This window comes from Schistocerca gregaria, chromosome 5 (assembly GCF_023897955.1).
Source record: "Schistocerca gregaria isolate iqSchGreg1 chromosome 5, iqSchGreg1.2, whole genome shotgun sequence".
In the NCBI taxonomy this organism is placed as follows: Eukaryota; Metazoa; Arthropoda; class Insecta; order Orthoptera; family Acrididae; genus Schistocerca; species Schistocerca gregaria.
This window is the reverse complement of record NC_064924.1, coordinates 254,345,017-254,364,584: the sequence shown is the minus strand read 5'-3', so window position 1 is coordinate 254,364,584 and position 19,568 is coordinate 254,345,017. Positions and strand designations below refer to the sequence as shown.

The following is a 19,568-nucleotide window of genomic DNA, read 5'->3' as shown; positions in this document are numbered from 1 at the left end:
GTTCGAAGGCGCTAGGCGCTGTATCGAGTTCTGCTCTTCAGTCCCCCCCCCCCCCCCCCCCCCAACAGTCATTTTCTTTATTATTTATATTAAAATTAATTTGATCGGAATATATGTAATCGGATGAACTTATATTAAATTTACAATTGGCAGTCTACTAATTTTTATTATCCCAAATAATATAATATTCATAACTATCGACTAGTAGACGACCAAACGCATAAAGTGATGCTGAAAATGTATGCTTGTCTGTGTCTTCAAAACTGTTTGTATTTAATCGAAAGAGAACGAGAAATTGCTTCTCAGAAGACGCTATTAAAACACACTCGATACTGCATAACCAATTATCAGCGCCAATTTTTAGGGAAATACTGCATTATACATGGTTTGCTTCCAAACTATCATCTGAAAGAGAGCTTTTTGAAAATGTTAACAAGGTTTGTTTTTCCACAGAAACCATCAAAAGACCTTGCGTATGCAGAAACATGGCATTTATCCAATGCAGCTTGTGCACCCTGTCAAATTCTTTCCGGAAATCTAGAAATATGGAATCTGCCTATTGCCCTTCATCCATGGTTTGCAGGGTTGGTTGTGAGAGGACAAGAAGCAGAGTTTCATACTAGTGATGCTTTCTAAAACCTTGCTGGTTTGTTGACATAAGTTTCTCTGTCTCATAATGTTTATTATATTTGAACTGAGAATATGTTCAATAATTCTGCAGCAGTCTGATATTAGGGGCATTGGCATGTAATGTTGTGGGTCGGCTGTTCCTGCCTCTGACAGTTCTATGACAAGTGTCTTTAAATGTATGGACTACTCATGTATTAAAATCGAATGTTGGTGTACATAGTTTTGATGTCATATCGTATTGCATGACCTATGCTGGAAAGATTTAGTAGATATTGGAAAGGTTTATTAAACATCTTATAGCATTGCGGTCTCTCATCTGTTCAGCTGATTATGTATGTTGGAGTCTAAATAATTGGTAAATTATTACAGTAGAAAAAATTGTCCTTTAAGATTGTGGTGATTATATGTAGCCAATTAGTTCAGTTCCACCAGTTATTATTGTCTGATTAATACACTACTGGCCATTAAAATTGCTACACCCGAAGAAATGCAGATGATAAACAGTTATTCATTTGACAAATATATTATACTAGAATTGACATGTGATTACATTTTCATGCAATTTGGGTGCATAGATCTTGAGAAATGAGTACCTAAAACAACCACCTCTGGCCATAATAATGTCTTTGATACACCTGGGCATTGAGTCAAACAGAGCTTGGATGATGTGTACAGGTACAGCTGCCCATGCAGCTTCAACACGATACCACAGTTCATCAAGAGCAGTGACTGGCATATTGTGACGAGCCAGTTGCTCGGCCGCCATTGACCAGACGTTTTCAATAGGTGAGAGATCTGGAGAATGTGCTGGCCAGGGCAGCAGTCGAACATTTTCTGTATCCAGAAAGGCCCGTACAGGACCTGCAACATGCGGTCGTGCTTTATCCTGCTGAAATGTAGGGTTTCACAGGGATCGAATGAAGGGTAGAGCCACGGGTCGTAACACACATGAAATGTAACACCCACAATTCGAAGTGCCATCAGTGCGAACAAGAGGTGACTGAGACATGTAACTACATACCATCACACTGGGTGAAACGTCAGTATGGCGATGACGAATACTCTCTTCCAATGTGCGTTCACCATGATGTCGCCAAACATGGATGCAACCATCATGATGCTGTAAACAGAACCTGGATTCATCCGAAAAAATGACGTTTTGCCATTCGTGCAGCCAGGTTCGTCGTTGAGTACACCAATGCAGGCACTCCTGTCTGTGATGCAGCGTCAAGGGTAACCGCAGCCATAGTCTCCGAGCTGATAGTCCATGCTGCTGCAAACGTCGTCGAACTGTTCGTGCAAATGGTTGTCGTCTTGCAAACGTCCCCATCTGTTGACTCAGGGATCGAGACGTGGATGCACCATCCGTTACAGCCATGTGGATAAGATGCCTGTCATCTCGACTGGTAGTGATACGAGGCCATTGGGATCTAACACGGTGTTCCGTATTACCCTCTTGAACGCACCGATTCCATATTCTGCTAACAGTCATTGGATCTCGACCAACGTGAGCAGCGATGTCGCGATACGATAAACCACAGTCGCAATAGGCTACAATCCAACCTTTATCAAAGTCGGTAACATGATGGTATGCATTTCTCCTCCTTACACGAGGCATCACAACAACATGCTGTTTGTGTATGAGAAATCGGTTGGAAACTTTCCTCATGTCAGCACGTTGTAGGGGTCGCCACCGACGCCAACCTTGTGTGAATGCTCTGAAAAGCTAATCATTTGCATATCACAGCATCTTCTTCCTGTCGGTTAAATTTTGTCTGTAGCAAGTCATCTTCGTGGTGTAGCAATTTTAATGGCCAGTAGTGTATTACGTATTTTATGCTTCACGCTTTGGACCAAATTTCCTCTGATTAGATCTCTCAACATTACTCAGACTGTCCACTGCTTCCATTGTGACAGAACAGAGCATCATTTCACTAGCAGTATCAAATAGGATTATGTATAATACATGTGTGCTCCGTTACTGACATTGTGTGTGATAGCCAGTTTGTGTATTTTTGTTTCTCATATTGGTGCAGTTATGTTGTATTGAAAAATGAAATTAGAAGGGCAGACCCAAAGCTCAGGGTCCAAACACAACAAACAAGCTGAACAAGGAATTTTGCTTGAGGGTCGGTCACATTTGTGAGTAATGTGCAGGAATACTTTGACAGGTGAATGGAAAGTGGAAGGAACCCTTCTTACCATACTCCAAAGTAATCATACCATCAACAATGGAATGACCATGTGTTTTATTAGCAAGGAAAATCGTGAAGGAAGGCAATGAAGCAGGGCACTTGTGATACATCAGATAAGAAATGTTTGAAAGTGCATAACAAAACTGGGACCTATCATACTAGGCATGAGTCGTAGAAAGCATCTTGCTTTAATAATTTACTTAACACTTTGAATGAGTGTAAACTTTTTAAAGAGTAATGCATCATTGCAGCTTGTTCTCAAGTCTGTTTTAAATACAAAATTATTGCAGGCGATTGATGAAGCAAGCAGGTGATGGTGATGCAGATTTTACAAGTGATGGCAGACATTAATTCAAAACATAGTTTGAATTGGTGAAATGTGTTTATTGGCAGTCATACCATTACAGAAGGTTGGATAGATGACAAAGGAGATGTGACCTTAACCTCCCCCCCCCCTCCCCCTTTCCTTTTGCAAAGTGGTGGAGTATTCTCTGTCTGACACATCAAAAGGACATCGGAGTATCATGAGGAAATACATCATGTCACATTCTTAACCCTCCTACTACAGAGGTTTTTTCATCTCTGAATACCACTGGGATATATAGACCCTAGTTAACACGGGATATGAAACCAAACAAAGCGTCATTGGATACAGTTGACTCAGAGAATAAATCACATTTTGGAAAAAAAAGCTTTTTAAAAAAAAGGAGCTATGATTTTATAATGTTATGTTGACCCATGTGGTACTAGGAAGGGTGGAACAACAGCTGATCTGAGAAACACTAACAGTGGTACAGAAATAAACAGAAAATAATGTTTTCATTGTTGCAGGTGTTACATAGAACAGCCATTCAACACATCATTTATCATTCTATTTTCATAAATGTTACATTCAAGAAACACCCAATTTAAGGTGGGATCATATTGAACCCAGCAGTGCTGAGTGCAAAAACCATGAATAAATTTTAAATTGAGGTTGTAAATATAAAAATGAACAAAACATAATTGGATACAATTGATTCAGAGTGAGAAAGTCATATATTTTGAAAACAAGGAAGGTATATACACTATGTTATCAGAAGTATCTGGACATCCCCAAAAACATAAGTTTTTCATATTAGGTGCATTGTGCTGCAACCTACTGCCAGGTTCTCCCTATCAGCGATCTGTCATTAAGCTACGTGACAGAGCAAATGGGGCACTCAGCAGAGATTTCCGCACTCCTAAACATCCATAGGTCCACTGTTTACAATGTGATAGTTAAGTGGAAATGCGAAGGGACATGTACAGCTCAAAAGCGTACAGCCCCCCATTTGTCGAATGACAGCGACCACCGACAGTTAAAGAGCTTTGTAATGTGTAATATGCAGACATCTATCGAGACCATCACCCAGGAATTCCATACTGCATCAGGATCCACTGCAAGTACTATGACAGTTAGATGGGAGGTAAGAAAGCTTGGATTTTATGGTCGAGCAGCTGCTCGTAAGCCACACATCACACCAGTAAATGCCAAACGATGTCTCACTTGGTCTCAGAAGTGTAAACACTGGACGATTGAACAGTGGAAAACATTGTGTGGAATGACTAATCACACTACACAGTTTGGCGATCCGATGGCAGGGTGTGGGTATGGCGAATGCCCAGTGAAAGTCCTCTGCCAGTGTGTGTAGTGCCAACAGTAAAACTGGTGGTGTTATGGTGGAGAGGCTTGCACCTTTTGTTGCTTTGCATGGCACTATCACAGCACAGGCTTACATTGATGTTTTAAGCACCTTCTTGCTTCCCACTGCTGAGCACTTCGGGGATGGCGATTGCATCTTTCAACACAATTGAGCACCTGTTCATAATGCATGGCATGTGGCAGAGTGGTTGCACATCAGTAACATCCATGTAATGGCCTGACCTGCACGAAGTCTGGACCTGAACCCTATAGAACACCTTTGGGATGTTTTGGAATGCCAACTTTGTGCCAGACCTCACCGACCTACATCAGCATCTCTCCTCAGTGCAACACTCTGTGAAGAGTGGGCTGCCATTTCCCAAGAAACCTTCCAGCACCTGATTGAACATATGCCTGCAAGAGTGGAAGCTGTCATCAGGGCTAAGGGTAGACCAACACCATATTGAATTCCAGCATTACCGATGGAGGGCGCCATGAACTTGTAAGTCATTTTCAGCCAGGTGTCCAGATACTTTTGATCACATAGTGTCTATCCAGTGTGCTTATGGGGCCGTATTGACCCCATTGGTGCCTGGAGGGTTAAATTGGTTTGAAAATTCTTTGCCTCCAGGTTTAGAAAATCTGTTAGTAATTGTTCTTAATAATGCTTCATATCACCCTGTTACAAAGAATAAGGTTATAGTACTGTAGCAGTGGCTGGACATCGCTGACACCAGTTTCCTCTAATGTGCAGCACAGTTCGGGTTATGTTAGGGCAAGTGTTGAAATTAATTGCTATAAAGCACATTGAGTGCCTGTTATTCTTTCATTGGCAATGTAAAATCAACTGCCAACCCACTGCACCTGTGTTGCCCATAGCTGCACAGTCGCTGACAACTGATGTGATATTGCCATAGTGCCATGTGACACATGTCAGATAACAAGTAGATTTAGAGTGTAGATAGTGATCAGTTCTTTGGTGAAAGGAACTTTGACTGACCCTGATAACTGTCTGGGTTACTAGTGGTTCACAAACCACATTTAACTGCAACAAACTCTTCCTCTTATGGGATTGTGCATTCAGAATGATTTATCACCTGACTGCTTGTTACCAGCTTTTTTTTCCATGAAAAGGTATTTAGTACAAATGTTGTATAATTGTCTACATCTACATTTATACTCCGCAAGCCACCCAACGGTGTATGGCGGAGGGCACTTTACATGCCACTGTCATTAGCTCCCTTTTCTGTTCCATTAGCATATGGTTCGCGGGAAGAACGACTGTCTGAAAGCCTCCGTGCGTGCCCGAATCTCTCTAATTTCACATTCATGATCTCCTCGGGAGGTGTAAGTAGGGGAAGCAATATATTAGATACCTCATCCAGAAACACACTCTCTTGAAACCTGGCGAGCAAGCTACACCGTGAAGCAGAGCACCTCTCTTGCAGAGTCTGCCGCTTGAGTTTGCTAAACATCTCCTTAACGCTATCATGGTTACCAAATAACCCTGTGACGAAACGCGCTGCTCTTCTTTGGATCTTGTCTATCTCCTCCGTCAACCCGATCTGGTACGGATCCCACACTGATGAGCAATTCTCAAGTATAGGTTGAACGAGTGTTTTGTAAGCCACCTCCTTTGTTGATGGACTACATTTTCTAAGGACTCTCCCAATGAATCTCAACCTGGTATCCGTCTTACCAACTATAAATTTTATATTAAAAACAAAGATTCCAAGACTTACAAATCGGGAAAGCGCCGGTAGATAGGCACAATGAATAAAACACACAAACACACACACAGAATTTCGAGCTTTCGCAACCGGCGGCTGCTTCGTCAGGAAAGAGGGAAGGAAAAGGAAAGATGAAAGGATGTGGGTTTTAAGGGAGAGAGTAAGGAGTCATTCCAATCCCGGGAGCGGAAAGACTTACCTTAGGGGGAAAAAAGGATAGGTATACACACGCACACGCCACAGACACAAGCAGACATATTTAAAGGCAAAGAGCAAGGGCAGAGATGTAAGTCGAGGCGGAAGTGTGGAGGCAAAGATGATGTTGAAAGACAGGTGAGGTATGAGTGGCGGCAACTTGAAATTAGCGGAGATTGAGGCCTGGCAGATATCGAGAAGAGAGGATATACTGAAGGGCAAGTTCCCATCTCTGGAGTTCGGATAGGTTGGTGTTGGTAGGAAGTATCCAGATAACTCGGACGGTGTAACACTGTGCCAAGATGTGCTGACCGTGCACCAAGGCATGTTTAGCCACAGGGTGATCCTCATTACCAACAAACACTGTCGGCCTGTGTCCATTCATGCGAATGGACAGTTCGTTGCTGGTCATTCCCACATAGAAAGTGTCACAGTGTAGGCAGGTCAGTTGGTAAATCACGTGGGTGCTTTCACACATGGCTCTGCCTTTGATCGTGTACACCTTCCGGGTTACAGGACTGGAGTAGATGGTGGTGGGAGGGTGCATAAATTTTATATGATCATTCCACTTAAAATGTTCCGCACGCATACTCTCAGATATTTTACAGAAGTAACTGCTACCAGTGTTTGTTCCGCCATCATATAATCATACAATAAAGGATCCTTCTATGTATTCGCAATACATTACATTTGTCTATGTTAAGGGTCAGTTGCCACTCCCTACACCAAGTGCCTATCCGCTGCAGATCTTCCTGCATTTCGCTACAATTTTCTAATGCTGCAACTTCTCTGTATACTACAGCACCATCCGCGAAAAGCCGCATGGAGCTTCCGACACTATCTACTAGGTCATTTATGTATATTGTGAAAAGCAATGGTCCCATAACACTCCCCTATGGCACGCCATAGGTTACTTTGTCTGTAGACGTCTCTCCATTGATAACAGCATGCTGTGTTCTGTTTGCTAAAAACTCTTCAATCCGTCCACACAGCTGGTCTGATATTCTGTAGGCTCTTACTTTTATCAGGCGACAGTGCGGAACTGTATCGAACGCCTTCCGGAAGTCAAGGAAAGTAGCATCTACCTGGGAGCCTGTATCTAATATTTTCTGGGTCTCATGAACAAATAAAGCGAGTTGGGTCTCTCACGATCGCTGTTTCCGAAATTCATGTTGATTCCTACAGAATAAATTCTGGGTTTCCAAAAACTACATGATACTCGAGCAAAAAACCTGTTCTAAAATTCTACAACAGATCGACTTCAGGGATCTAGGTCTATAGTTTTGCGCATCTGCTCGATGATCCTTCTTGAAGACTGGAAAAGAGCACAGGTAGTCCCAATCATTTGGAACCTTCCGTTCCTCTAGAGGCTTGAGTTTCATGGCCGTCAGAAGGGGGCAAGTTCTTTCGCGTATTCTGTGTAGAAACGAATTGGTATCCCATCAGGTCCAGTGGACTTTACTTTATTGAGTGATTCTAGTTGCTTTTCTATTCCTTGGGCACTTATTTCGATGTCAGCCATTTTTTCTTTTGTGCGAGGATTTAGAGAAGGAACTGCAGTGAGATCTTCCTCTGTGAAACAGCTTTGGAAAAAGGTGTTTAGTATTTCAGCTTTACGCGTGTCATCCTCTGTTTCAATGCCATCATCATCCCGGAGTGTCTGGATAAGCTGTTTCAAGCCACTTACTGATTTAACGCAAGACCTGTACTTCCTAGAATTTTCTGTCAAGTCTGTACATAGAATTTTACTTTCGAATTCACTGAACGATTCACGCATAGCCCTCCTTACGCTAACTTTGACATCGTTTAGCTTCTGTTTGTCTGAGAGGTTTTGGCTGAGTTTAAATTTGGAGTGAAGCTCTCTTTGCGTTTGTCGTAGTTTCCTAACTTTGGTGTTGAACCACCTCACGGTTTTACTTGGCACGTATCTGTCTAAAACGTATTTTACAATTGCCTTAAACTTTTTCCATAAACACTCAACATTGTCAGTGTCGGAACAGAAATTTTCATTTTGATCTGTTTGGTAGTCTGAGATCTGCCTTCTATTACTCTTGCTAAACAGATAAACCTTTCTCCCTTTTTTTATATTCCTATTTACTTCCATATTCAGGGATGCTGCAATGGCCTTATGATCACTGATTCCATACTCTGCGCATACAGAGTCGAAAAGTTCAGGTCTGTTTATCAGTAGGTCCAAGATGTTATCTCCACGAGTCGGTTCTCTGTTTAACTGCTTGAGATAATTTTCGGATAGTGCACTCAGTATAATGTCAGTCGATGCTCTGTCCCTACCACCCGTCCTAAACATCTGACTGTCCCAGTCTATATCTGTTAAATTGAAATCTCCACCTAAGACTATAATATGCTGAGAAAATTTATGTGAAATGTATTCCAAATTTTCTCTCAGTTGTTCTGCCACTAATTCTGCTGAGTCAGGAGGTCGGTAAAAGGAGCCAATTATTAACCTAGCTCGCTTGTTGAGTGTAACCTCCACCCAAAATATTTCACAGGAACTATCAACTTCTATTTCAGTATAGGATAAACTACTACTAACAGCGACAAACACGCCACCTCCGGTTGCATGCAATCTATCCTTTCTAAACACAGTCTGTGCCTTTGTAAAAATTTCGGCAGAATTTATCTCTGGCTTCAGCCAGCTTTCTGTACTTATAACGATTTCAGCTTCGGTGCTTTCTATCAGCGCTTGAAGTTCCGGTACTTTACCAATGCAGCTTCGACAGTTTCCAATTACAATACTGATTATATTCTGGTTTTCGTTAACTTATTGTCTAACAGAAGGCACACAGAATGCAATTCCTGAATATGAGCATGAAAATGTCTGAATAATTAAAAATGTATTAAGATCTGAATTTTGCTGTATTGTTTGACAGATCTGTGGTTCGTTGTAACTCTGTCCTTCAATATGTAATTTCAGATGTGAAGAAGTGGCAGGATTATGTGGAACCTGGTGATGAGCTCGAACAAGGGTCCCCAATGAAACGAACTTCTCGAAATCTGGAGGAAGACGCAAATGATATATTACCCTTGGGTGAAGGAGTCCTCACCCGGAATCTTGGTTTAGATGTTGTAGTTGTTATTACAAAGGTAAAAGAATGCATTTCTTCATGCTTAATATTTTTAATTGAGGCCTGTATTTTTATAATGATTGGAACTTCCCATTTTCCTGCAGACGGATTATATGACTACACTAGAAAAAGATTTTGATTATCGGGATGAGCACTTTGATTTTATGCAGCAGTGGATCCGACGGTTTTGTCTACAGCATGGTGCAGCTCTATTTTACACATCAGCTAAAGAAGATAAAAATTGTGATTTGCTTTATAAATATCTCACACACAGAATTTATGGATTTCCATTTCGCACTCCAGCTCTTGTTGTGGAGAAAGATGCAGTATTAATGTAAGTACGAATGAAACCATTTATATGAGGGTGTGTTGAAAAGTAATGCCTCCAAATTTTTTGTGTGAAAACTTGTAAGGCTTTTCAAATAAAACAATGTTGTTAACATTCTACATCTTTGTTCTTCATATCTACATATTTCTGGCGACAGATGCATTTCTCCCATTGTGAGAGACCAGTTTGCTGATACTGTCACTGTAGAATGTTTGACTTTATTGATGGAGCCACTACTTCACCTCTGCTTTCAGCACATCATCACTATCAAAGTGAATTCCTTGAAGGTGGTCTTACAAGTTTTGGAAACCGATGTAAATCAGATGGGGCCAAGTTGGGGCTTTGAGGATGATCAGTGACAATGAACTCAGGACGCCACATTGTTAACGATGTCACAGTACTTGTATGCGGTTTTGCATTCTCAGCTTGAAGGTGGTGATGTTCCACGTGTGTTTAGGCAAACTCTTTGAATCTGTGTGATCATTTTTCTCACCCACTGACCTACACCATCATGTTACATATTACAACTTGGAGCCCTCCAGTAGCAGAGGGTTGCGCTTTACGTCAACGAAGCATGAAATTAACCAAGTAATATGCACAACATTTAATACCTCAACCATTATTGAAAATAAAGTAAAATATGTGGAAGCATTACTTTTCATCATGCCCTCCTATGTTGTTGTCAGTCCTTATTGAAGCTGAATGCCGTGTTTTCATTCTGAATTATATATAGGCACAAAACAAATACTGCTGTTAATATTGTTACTTTGAAAACATTTATGTGCACCGTTTGTGGAATATTATGCGATTTTAATGCACGCATGTACGGAATATTTATAGACATCTACTCGAAGATAGAATACACCTAAAATATGTTTTGATTAGTAATATTAGGCAGGGATTGAAAAGAACGTAAAAGTTTCGAGCAAACAGTAACAGCAGTGTGGCAGAAAATATTGAACTAAGTAAAACTATTCATAAATATCTTTGAGAGTGTGTGAGAAGTTACAATGAAAATTATATAAGAGAAACAATCGAAAAAAAGAAAAAGCAGCAATTAGTATAGGGTAGACATAACATTTCATTGTAGAAGGATAATTACAGTCATTGAAAGCTTCAGTGAGATCCTCGGTATATTTCTAGAGGGACTGCTCGTCACCGCAGATGCAATCACCACAGTTGGCTAGGGTGTACGGAAAGGTCTTCTTGGTATGGAATGGGTGGCAGCTGTCAAAGTGGAGGTATTGCTGGTGGTTAGTAGGTTTGATATGGACAGAGGTACTGATGTAGCCATTTTGAGTTGGAGATGAACATCTAAGAAGGTGGCTTCTTGGGTTGAGTAAGACCAGGTGAAGCAAATGGGGGAGAAGTTGTTCAGGTTCTAGAGGAATTTGAAGAGGGTGTCCTCACCTTCAATCCAGATCGCAAAGATGTAATCAATGAATCTGAACCAGGTGAGGGGTTTAAGATTCTAGGTTTTTAGGAAAGATTCATCTATGTGGCCCATTAATAGTTTGGTACAGGATGGTACCATGTGGGTGCCCATAGCCGTACCTGGATCTGTTCATAGGTGATGCCTTCAAAGGTGAAGTAATTGTGGGTGAGGATATAGTTGGTCATGGCGACTAGGAAGGAGGGTATTGGTTTCGAATCCATCGGGTGTTGGGAAAGGGTGGCCAATAGCAGTAAGGCCATGGGCATTAGGAATATTAGTGTACAGGGAGGTGGCATGAATAATGACGAGCAGAGCACCCTGTGGTAAAGTGACAGGAATGGTGGAGTGTCAATGGAGGAAACGGTTGGTGTCTTTTATATAGGAGAGAAGGGTAGGTTCTGGGTAATGGGTTAAAGGAGATCAGAGTGTCTCTCTGTGAGGCACAGTAACCGGACACAGTGGGGTGTCCCTAAGCACCCAGGACGCTACTTGTGGTTGTTGCATCTGCAGTGACAAGCAGTCCCTCTAGAAATATACCGAGGGTCTCACTGTAGCTTTCATTGACCTTCATTATCCTCCCAACTTTGTACAAAAACAAATTTCCTATGCCTTATCTTTCCAGTCTACCACAACCTTCTGAAGTTCCACATCTGGCCACAGAGGAGCATTCCCCTCGTAACTCAGTACCACCCAGGACTGGAGCAACTGAATTACATTCTCCGCCAGGGTTTCGATTACCTCTCGCCGTACCCCGAAGTGAGAAATGACCTGCTTACTATCCTTCTCACCCCTCCCACAGTAATATTCCGCCGTCCACAGAACCTACACAGTATACTCATCCATTCTTACACTCCCCTGCTTCCAATCCCCTACCTCATGTCTCATGACACTGTAATAGACCTAGATGCAAGACCTGTCCCATACATCCTCCCACCACCAATCTACTCCAGTCCGGTCACTAACATCACCTATCCCATCAAAGGTAGTGCTACCTGTGAAACCAGTCATGTGGTCTACAAGTTAAGCTGCAACCACTGTGCTGCATTCTATGTAGGCATGATAACAAGATGTCTGTCTGCATGAATGGCCACAAACAAACTGTGGCCAAGAAACAAGTGTACCATCCTGTTGTTGAACACACTGCCAAACATGATATCCTTCATTTCAGTGACTGCTTCACAGCTTGTGCCATATAGATCCTTCCCACCATATCAGCTTTTCTGAATTGTGCAGGTGGGGACTTTCCCTGCAATATTTCCTGTTCCTGTAACACTCCTGGCCTCCAACTTAGTCACTGTCCTCACTCATCCATCCCCTGTCCTGTTCTCATTATACTACTACACAGCCATCATTCCACCACCACACCTAGTCTTTTTATTTCTCTCCTTTTCCGATGTCCCCCATGTCTCCCCTGTCTCCCCTGTCTAACCTGCAGCACTTCACTGTATGCCACCTTCACCATACTATCCCTCCCACTTTCTGTCTGGCCACCTCCTTACCCCCACCCAGTCGCCACTCCCATCATGCACTGGTGCTGCTGCTGGCAATGTGGTTTCAGTTGCTGAGACTGCAGTTTTTTGTGTGTGTGTGTGTGTGTGTGTGTGTGTGTGTGTGTGTGTGTGTGTGTGTGTGTGTGTCTCCAATACTGTAACATACACATATTTACCCAAGTGTAAGACAACCATGGTTATAAGACGACCTTTCTTTCCCCCCTCAGTGGGCTTCTTGAGAAAAATTTCTTTTTAACGTAGTCTGACTAATCAAAATTACAAACTGTTTTATTGACATAAAGTACCTGCCTAAAAAATTAACATTGTACTTATTCTAAATTTTTCATTTATTATCTAATTTTGGATAATACAAGGATAAATAATTTAAATGAAAAGAAATGGATTACTTTAATTTGTGGTCCACGTTTGTTATCTACATTTGTCACTTACCCTGTCATCTGTGGCATCACTATTTTAATCCTCATCGTAATAGCACAGCTGTGAAATCTATATCTTTGTTGTCATAAATATTTGTTTCTTCTGAATATGTCATGAGTTCTGAGGTTGTTTTCTTGTGGGACCTGAGAACACAGCTGTTTTTATCTAAATACATATTGGATTTCGCTTCTATACTGACTTGAAAATGTTAAGTCTCTAGCTTCCAAGCCCATCATCTGCCTGCCGCTCTCTCATTGGCTGCGTAGAATCAGCAGCCGACGCACCCCATCGTACATCACGGTGAATGTTGACAACATTTCAGACACAGAAGTACGCCACTGGCCCCTATCAAGACTTTTATTGTCTCCTGCAGAAATGAATACTGTTGTTCAGTATTTATCCAATTTTAAAGTCAGTTCAATTCGAACTACAAATGGATTCAGGCCAGCTTCAGTTTATACATGGTAGATGTTCCTAAAATGCCAAAGTACGTTGTATAGATTCCCACAGTTGGCAACGTGACTTAGTTTGCTACCCACGAACTACTACTCTCCCTGCAGTCAACTTGTTCTCAGCCAAACTGTTATCACTGTACCGCCTTCAACCTTTTCGTAGTATTGTGAAAAATCTTCTAGTGTGCAAGACGTATGTAACAACAGCAACTAATACATAAATAAAAGATCAGTCACTATTCAGTCCATTTCTCAACCTCACTCATTGTACCATTTACTGGTCCCCATTCGTACTATTTCCATGACCGGTTGTGCCACTGTAATTTATTCTTGTAGCAGCTATTATATTTTAATGATTTATTTCATTTGTCATTATTTCATTCTGGATTAATTTTCCTTCTTGTTCCATCTGAATGTCACCACCATGTTCTAAAGTGTATTACAAGCTAGTAATGTTTTTACCGGTATTCTAATATGCGAGCAGTGACTGAATTTCTCATTTGCAACCCTTTTGTCAAATCATTGCAGTCTCTCATCACATAAAATATTTGTGTTCAGAATCAAGTAATGTTTTTTGAGGGACAACATTCTGCTTTTGAATATTACCTTCACTTAAAAAGCAGCAGTATTGTGTAAATGGTTTCCACACATCTACCGAGCGAGGTGGCGCAGTGGTTAGCACACTGGACTTGCATTCGGGAGGACGACGGTTCAATCCCGTCTCCGGCCATCCTGATTTAGGTTTTCCGTGATTTCCCTAAATTGCTCCAGGCCAATGCCGGGATGGTTCCTTTGAAAGGGCACGGCTGCTTTCCTTCCCCATCCTTCCCTCACCCGAGCTTGCGCTCCGTCTCTAATGACCTCATTGTCGATGGGACGTTAAACACTAATCTCCTCCTCTCCACACATGTACAGGAACTTTTATTGCAAACCTGTTCAAATACAACAAGAGTTTGTAAGATGACAGAATTTAGTGATTTCCTCCTCTATGAGGGTGTGGGTTGGTATTCCATATGCGGATGATATGGTGTTATTGGCAGAGAGTGAAAGAGCTATAAATTGAATACTGAAAGAATTAAATAAGACCTGTGAGGAATTTGGAGTGAGAATTCATAAAAAAAAGACGAAATGTTTAGTGATAAGTGCAATAAATGTAAGAATGGCTATAAAGTTAGGCCAGGAAGATATAGAACAAGTGCCTTCAAATATCTGGGAAGCATAATTACTTAAGGCATGAAGTGTTATAAAGAGATGGAAACATGGACAGCCATTGGCAAAAAGGCATTTAATAAGAGGAGGCAATTCTATGTGGGTGCATGGACAAGGACCTGAGGAAGAGATTGGTGAAGTTTTATACACTGGTCAGCCAGAATATTACCACCAACTACCTAACAACCACTTTGTTCACCTTTGGCATGCATGACAGCGACGATGTGTCGTGGCATAGAAGCAATGGAGCTTTGGTAGGTCGCTGGATGGAGTTGGCACCACATCTGCATGCACAAGTCACCTAATTCTTGTAAATTCTGGGGAGGGGGGGCGACGAGCTCTGACGCCATGTTCAGTCACATCCCAGTTGTGTTACATTGGGTTCAAATCTGGCAAGTTGTGGGGCCAGCACATCACTTGGAACTTGCCACTGTGTCCCTTGAACCACTTCCATATTACACTCCTGGCCTTGTGACATGGCACATGAATACTCCCTAGAGCATGTTGGAGTCATCAGCTTGTTCCCGTCCCTGGTGTCAAGGAGCTATTCCCCTAAAAGCTGACAGATTTGCACCCTCCCTTCAGTATGATTGAGGAGGTATTGGGTTCATCAGACCATGCAATACTGTCACTGTGCCAGTGTCCAGTGGCGATGGCTATGTGCCCATTTCAGTCGTAGTCGCCAATGTTGTTGGGTTAACATTGGCACATACATGAGTCGTCTGCTGCGGAGGCCCATCATTAGGAGTGTTCGGTGCAGTGTGTATTCAGACACACATGTACTCTGCCCACCACTAAAGTATGAAGTTAATTCTGCCACAGTTTTCCACATGTCCGATTTTACCAGTCTGCCCAGCCTGTGACGTCAGACGTGTGTAACAAGGAGTGGCTGCCCTACGCCACGATGTCTGGACATAGTTTCAACTTGGTTTCGCCATGTATTGAAGACACTCACTAAAACACTCCTCAAACACATGACAAATCGTGCAGTTTTCGAAATGCTGTGCTGAGCCTCAAGGCCATCACAATTTGCCCTCGGTCAAACTCAGACAGCACGGCTCCCCACTCCACAGACACAGCATGCTCACTGATACTATATGCCTCGTGCATGTGTCTGACTGGTAGTCATTCTTCACCTGGTGATGCTGCTATTGTGTGGATGGGTTTGTATAAGTAGTTGGTCTGTGGTCATAATGTTCTGCCTGGTCTGTGTATGGAGTGTGTAATTATATGGAGCTGAGACATGGACACCGAGGAAATGAGGAAGAAAGAATAGAAGCATTTGAGATGTGGATTTGGATGTCAGAAGGGATAAGATGGGTAGAGAGGAGGAAGAGAGAGCAATTTTGAAGATAATCAGAAAGAGGAAACAGAATCGTCTTGGGCATTAGATGAGAAGAGAGTTTTTACTGATTGGTCCTGTGGATGGACCAGTGAATGACAGAAGAAGATGCAGAAGATACCAGATGCTGTGGGAATATAAGGTTACTTAGCAAATGACAGGAGTACATGGAGAGCTACATATGAATTAATAAAATCAGAAAATCAGAAACCCCTTATGTCCAGTACCACAAATGTTTCAAAAGAAGCAAAAGTGTGATTATCAGAAGAACCAGCAATTGAAAGTTGCTGGGAAAATCCCACATTTTCTACTGGTATGTTATTGTAGACCCAAAAGGTGTATATATATTTGAGGAAAATGTCCTTCCCCTTTTGGTTTGTTTATTTTCTGCTTTTTAGTCTTGTTTCCTTCATAATTTACAGTTACGTTTGGTGTGAATGCCTTTCTTTCTTTATCTTTCTAGGTGGTTCTACATGAATCATATTAGAAATGCCTTAGCAATGCAGAAGTAATAGTTAAACAATGTAATAATGTGATGAAAACTGAGTATAATATTAGTTGCACTACAGTCATATAACATTTATGTATATTATTGGCTGTCAGTCCATTAAGTAGACACAAAATATTTGTTTCAATCAGTGTCACTACCATCAAAGATACATAACCTGCCATTCTCATTTTGCAAAAAAATGTGGACATCAGAGATTTCTGATTTTCTCAGTTCACATGAAGACCTGTCCTAGGGCATTACACTACTGATGATGATTTTTGAACTCCAGAAAGGCCCTCAGATTGATGATTAAAGGGAATTGCAGAATGAATAGAAGACTAAGTTTAAAGCTTTCCAGTAGCTACCAACTATAGATAGCAAACAACACAGTTTTTCATGTATCTAACATGTCAGAAATAAGGCTATTTCCAAACTCACTCTTTATAGTTCACCAATGGACAACTTGTCACTTCTGGTTTCATAGTTTCAAGCATTTGAAAGAATGTTGTCTGCTTTAATGCTGGGGACAAACTTAAAACGATCAATAACAAGCAGAAAGTCTTCCTGGAGTGTGCAAAGATAAGTTAATGAAAATGGCATTCTGGAAGTAATGCCAGTTAAGATTTTATAGAGGCATTTGTAGTATGAAGAAAGGGTTGGCAAATAATTGTCCTTCACAAGGAAGAGGAGAAAGACATAAACTAATACATTCAAAGGTCTCAAAGTATGAAGAACAGGTACAAATATAACAAGTAGACAGGTTCCTGTGAAGACACTGCCCTTGGTCAGTGGGAAGATAGGAATCTGTCAGACATGAGTTCTCTGCTGCACCAAGGGGTGACTTTGATGTTTCTAGGCACTACATTTCTCATACTCATGATAAGTGATTATACTTTTTAACTCTGATACATTTTGAAGCTACTATTGCTCTTATTAATCAAGCTACTATATAGTAACAAGGTTTAAGATAGAATTATACTGCTCAGATCAGCAGGAAATTGGACGATTGGCTGTAGAACCACTTGCTGTTTCATTTGTTTACATTTAAAATGGTTATCTGATTAACATTGCCATTGCAGTGTACCACTTGTGATACATTAGGCAAATTAATACATAATGTTGATACTACATTAAATGCTGTGAGCACAGGATATTTAATCTATGGATGCTAAGATGCAGTGTGGAGCAGGTATCTTCTCACTGCATTTGTCTTAGTCATGCAGTTTAGCTTTCCTGTGTACACATCTGATCCTCTTGTATAAGAGAGAGTTTTTTGTTAATTTGTTATGAGGTAATGAGCATAATTGTATAAAAACTTGTAGGAGGTATTCTGTATTACCTCCAATAAAATGAATATTGACAAACAGTTAGGTTTCTTCTGTTGGTATGTTGTTTTTGTGTTAGGGCCCGTAACTTATTTGCAACATTGAAGCAGTAACCAGGGAACTATTCAAAAAAACAGTAACAGAACTGTTGGGAGTTGGACTATTCATTGTAGCTGTGGATTGTGACATGAGAACCAGAAATTTGAGAGTGTGGGAACAACTAGGGTTGCATACAGATAAAATGCATGTCCCAAACTCTGCAGAACATGACAGGATAGTTTGGAAATTCTGTAATGTACTAATTTTGAGAATTGCATAAGAAACCATTTACTACACCAGGACTTAAATTGTCAAATGTCATAACTGTGAAAAAGAAGTTAAAGATCTGCTGGAGCATGATAAGAGTGGTCTTCCAGCTATGTTTCTTACTGCAGAGGAACAGTTGAATACTGGATGCACACCCCAAAGTGTGAGAGTGACATCGCAGTTATATTTGGATTGCAGTACACAAGCTGTGTAACATATGCTGAAGAAAACGTGAAGTAATTTTGTGTAACTAGTAAGCAAAACTATTATTTGCTTAAAAGGAAATTCTCAGAACTTTAAATTGGGAAAACAAAGAAAAAAACATGTAATGGAGCAAGTCTGAACCACATTTGTTTCATTGTTGACATTGTAACGTCCACATAAACTTAAACAAGTGGGAGATTTTAATAGGCAAAATTTGGAGCAGACCTAGAAATCAAGTATAATAAGACTAAAATAATGTACAGTGACCATATTGAATAGAAAATTGTACAAATTAATCATGAAGTGATTGAACCAGTTTAGGTTTGTATTGACAGTGATTTACGACAATGACAGATTGATAACAAAATAAGTAGTTGGTAAACTAGATAGGATTTTTCACACACATGTATTCAGGTAGAAATTGCAGCAAAATGCTTTACAGTCTTTCAGTATGATTTATGTAGCTAGCTTCTAATCATTACAATCCCAGCGATTAGCTGCTTGTAGTCCAGAAAATTTATTCCTGTGATTGCTCACCACTTGGTGATACCCCAGCAGGGGCAGGATAATGGGCTGTGTCAAAAGATTATAAAGAGATAAGTTGTAGATTCCACCAAAGTAAAATGCTACTATGCAACAGGCGGTATTCAGTATCTAAAACACATAAGGTTTTTTTGATAAATAGAAAAAAATAACATTGCAAGTAAAATGGACAGCATAAGTTATGATGCAACACTTTCGAATCATGTTTCTGCAATAATAAGTAAGTTTCCTTCACACACTCAAACTGTTATAAACTAAAAGATTGTGCTAGACATAATTAGTTTCTTTCTTGTATACAAACAGCACTATTATTTGTAGTTTGATGGCAGTTGCTGTATAATTATTAATTTCAAATTTTTGTTTTCCACATAGACCTTCAGGTTGGGACAACTTGAAAAAAATAAGTATTCTTTTCGAAAACATGCAGAGCATGAAACCTGATGATTATTACCGAGATGTTATTGTGCAACCAGTTATTAGAAAGGTATGTTTTATTTGAAGAAAAAT

At 40.8% G+C, this 19,568-nt stretch overlaps 1 protein-coding gene across 1 annotated transcript in view; it reads left to right on the top strand.

Moving 5' to 3' along the window:
• The window catches only part of LOC126272634 (cytoplasmic dynein 1 light intermediate chain 2), a 105,354-nt gene that overhangs the window by 58,929 nt on the left and 26,857 nt on the right, over window positions 1-19,568 (top strand). Inside the window, exons 5-7 of the mRNA XM_049975607.1 lie at window positions 9,349-9,518; window positions 9,604-9,833; window positions 19,434-19,545. Coding sequence (XP_049831564.1) covers window positions 9,349-9,518; window positions 9,604-9,833; window positions 19,434-19,545 — 512 coding nt within the window. The remainder of the gene's footprint in view (window positions 1-9,348; window positions 9,519-9,603; window positions 9,834-19,433; window positions 19,546-19,568) is intronic.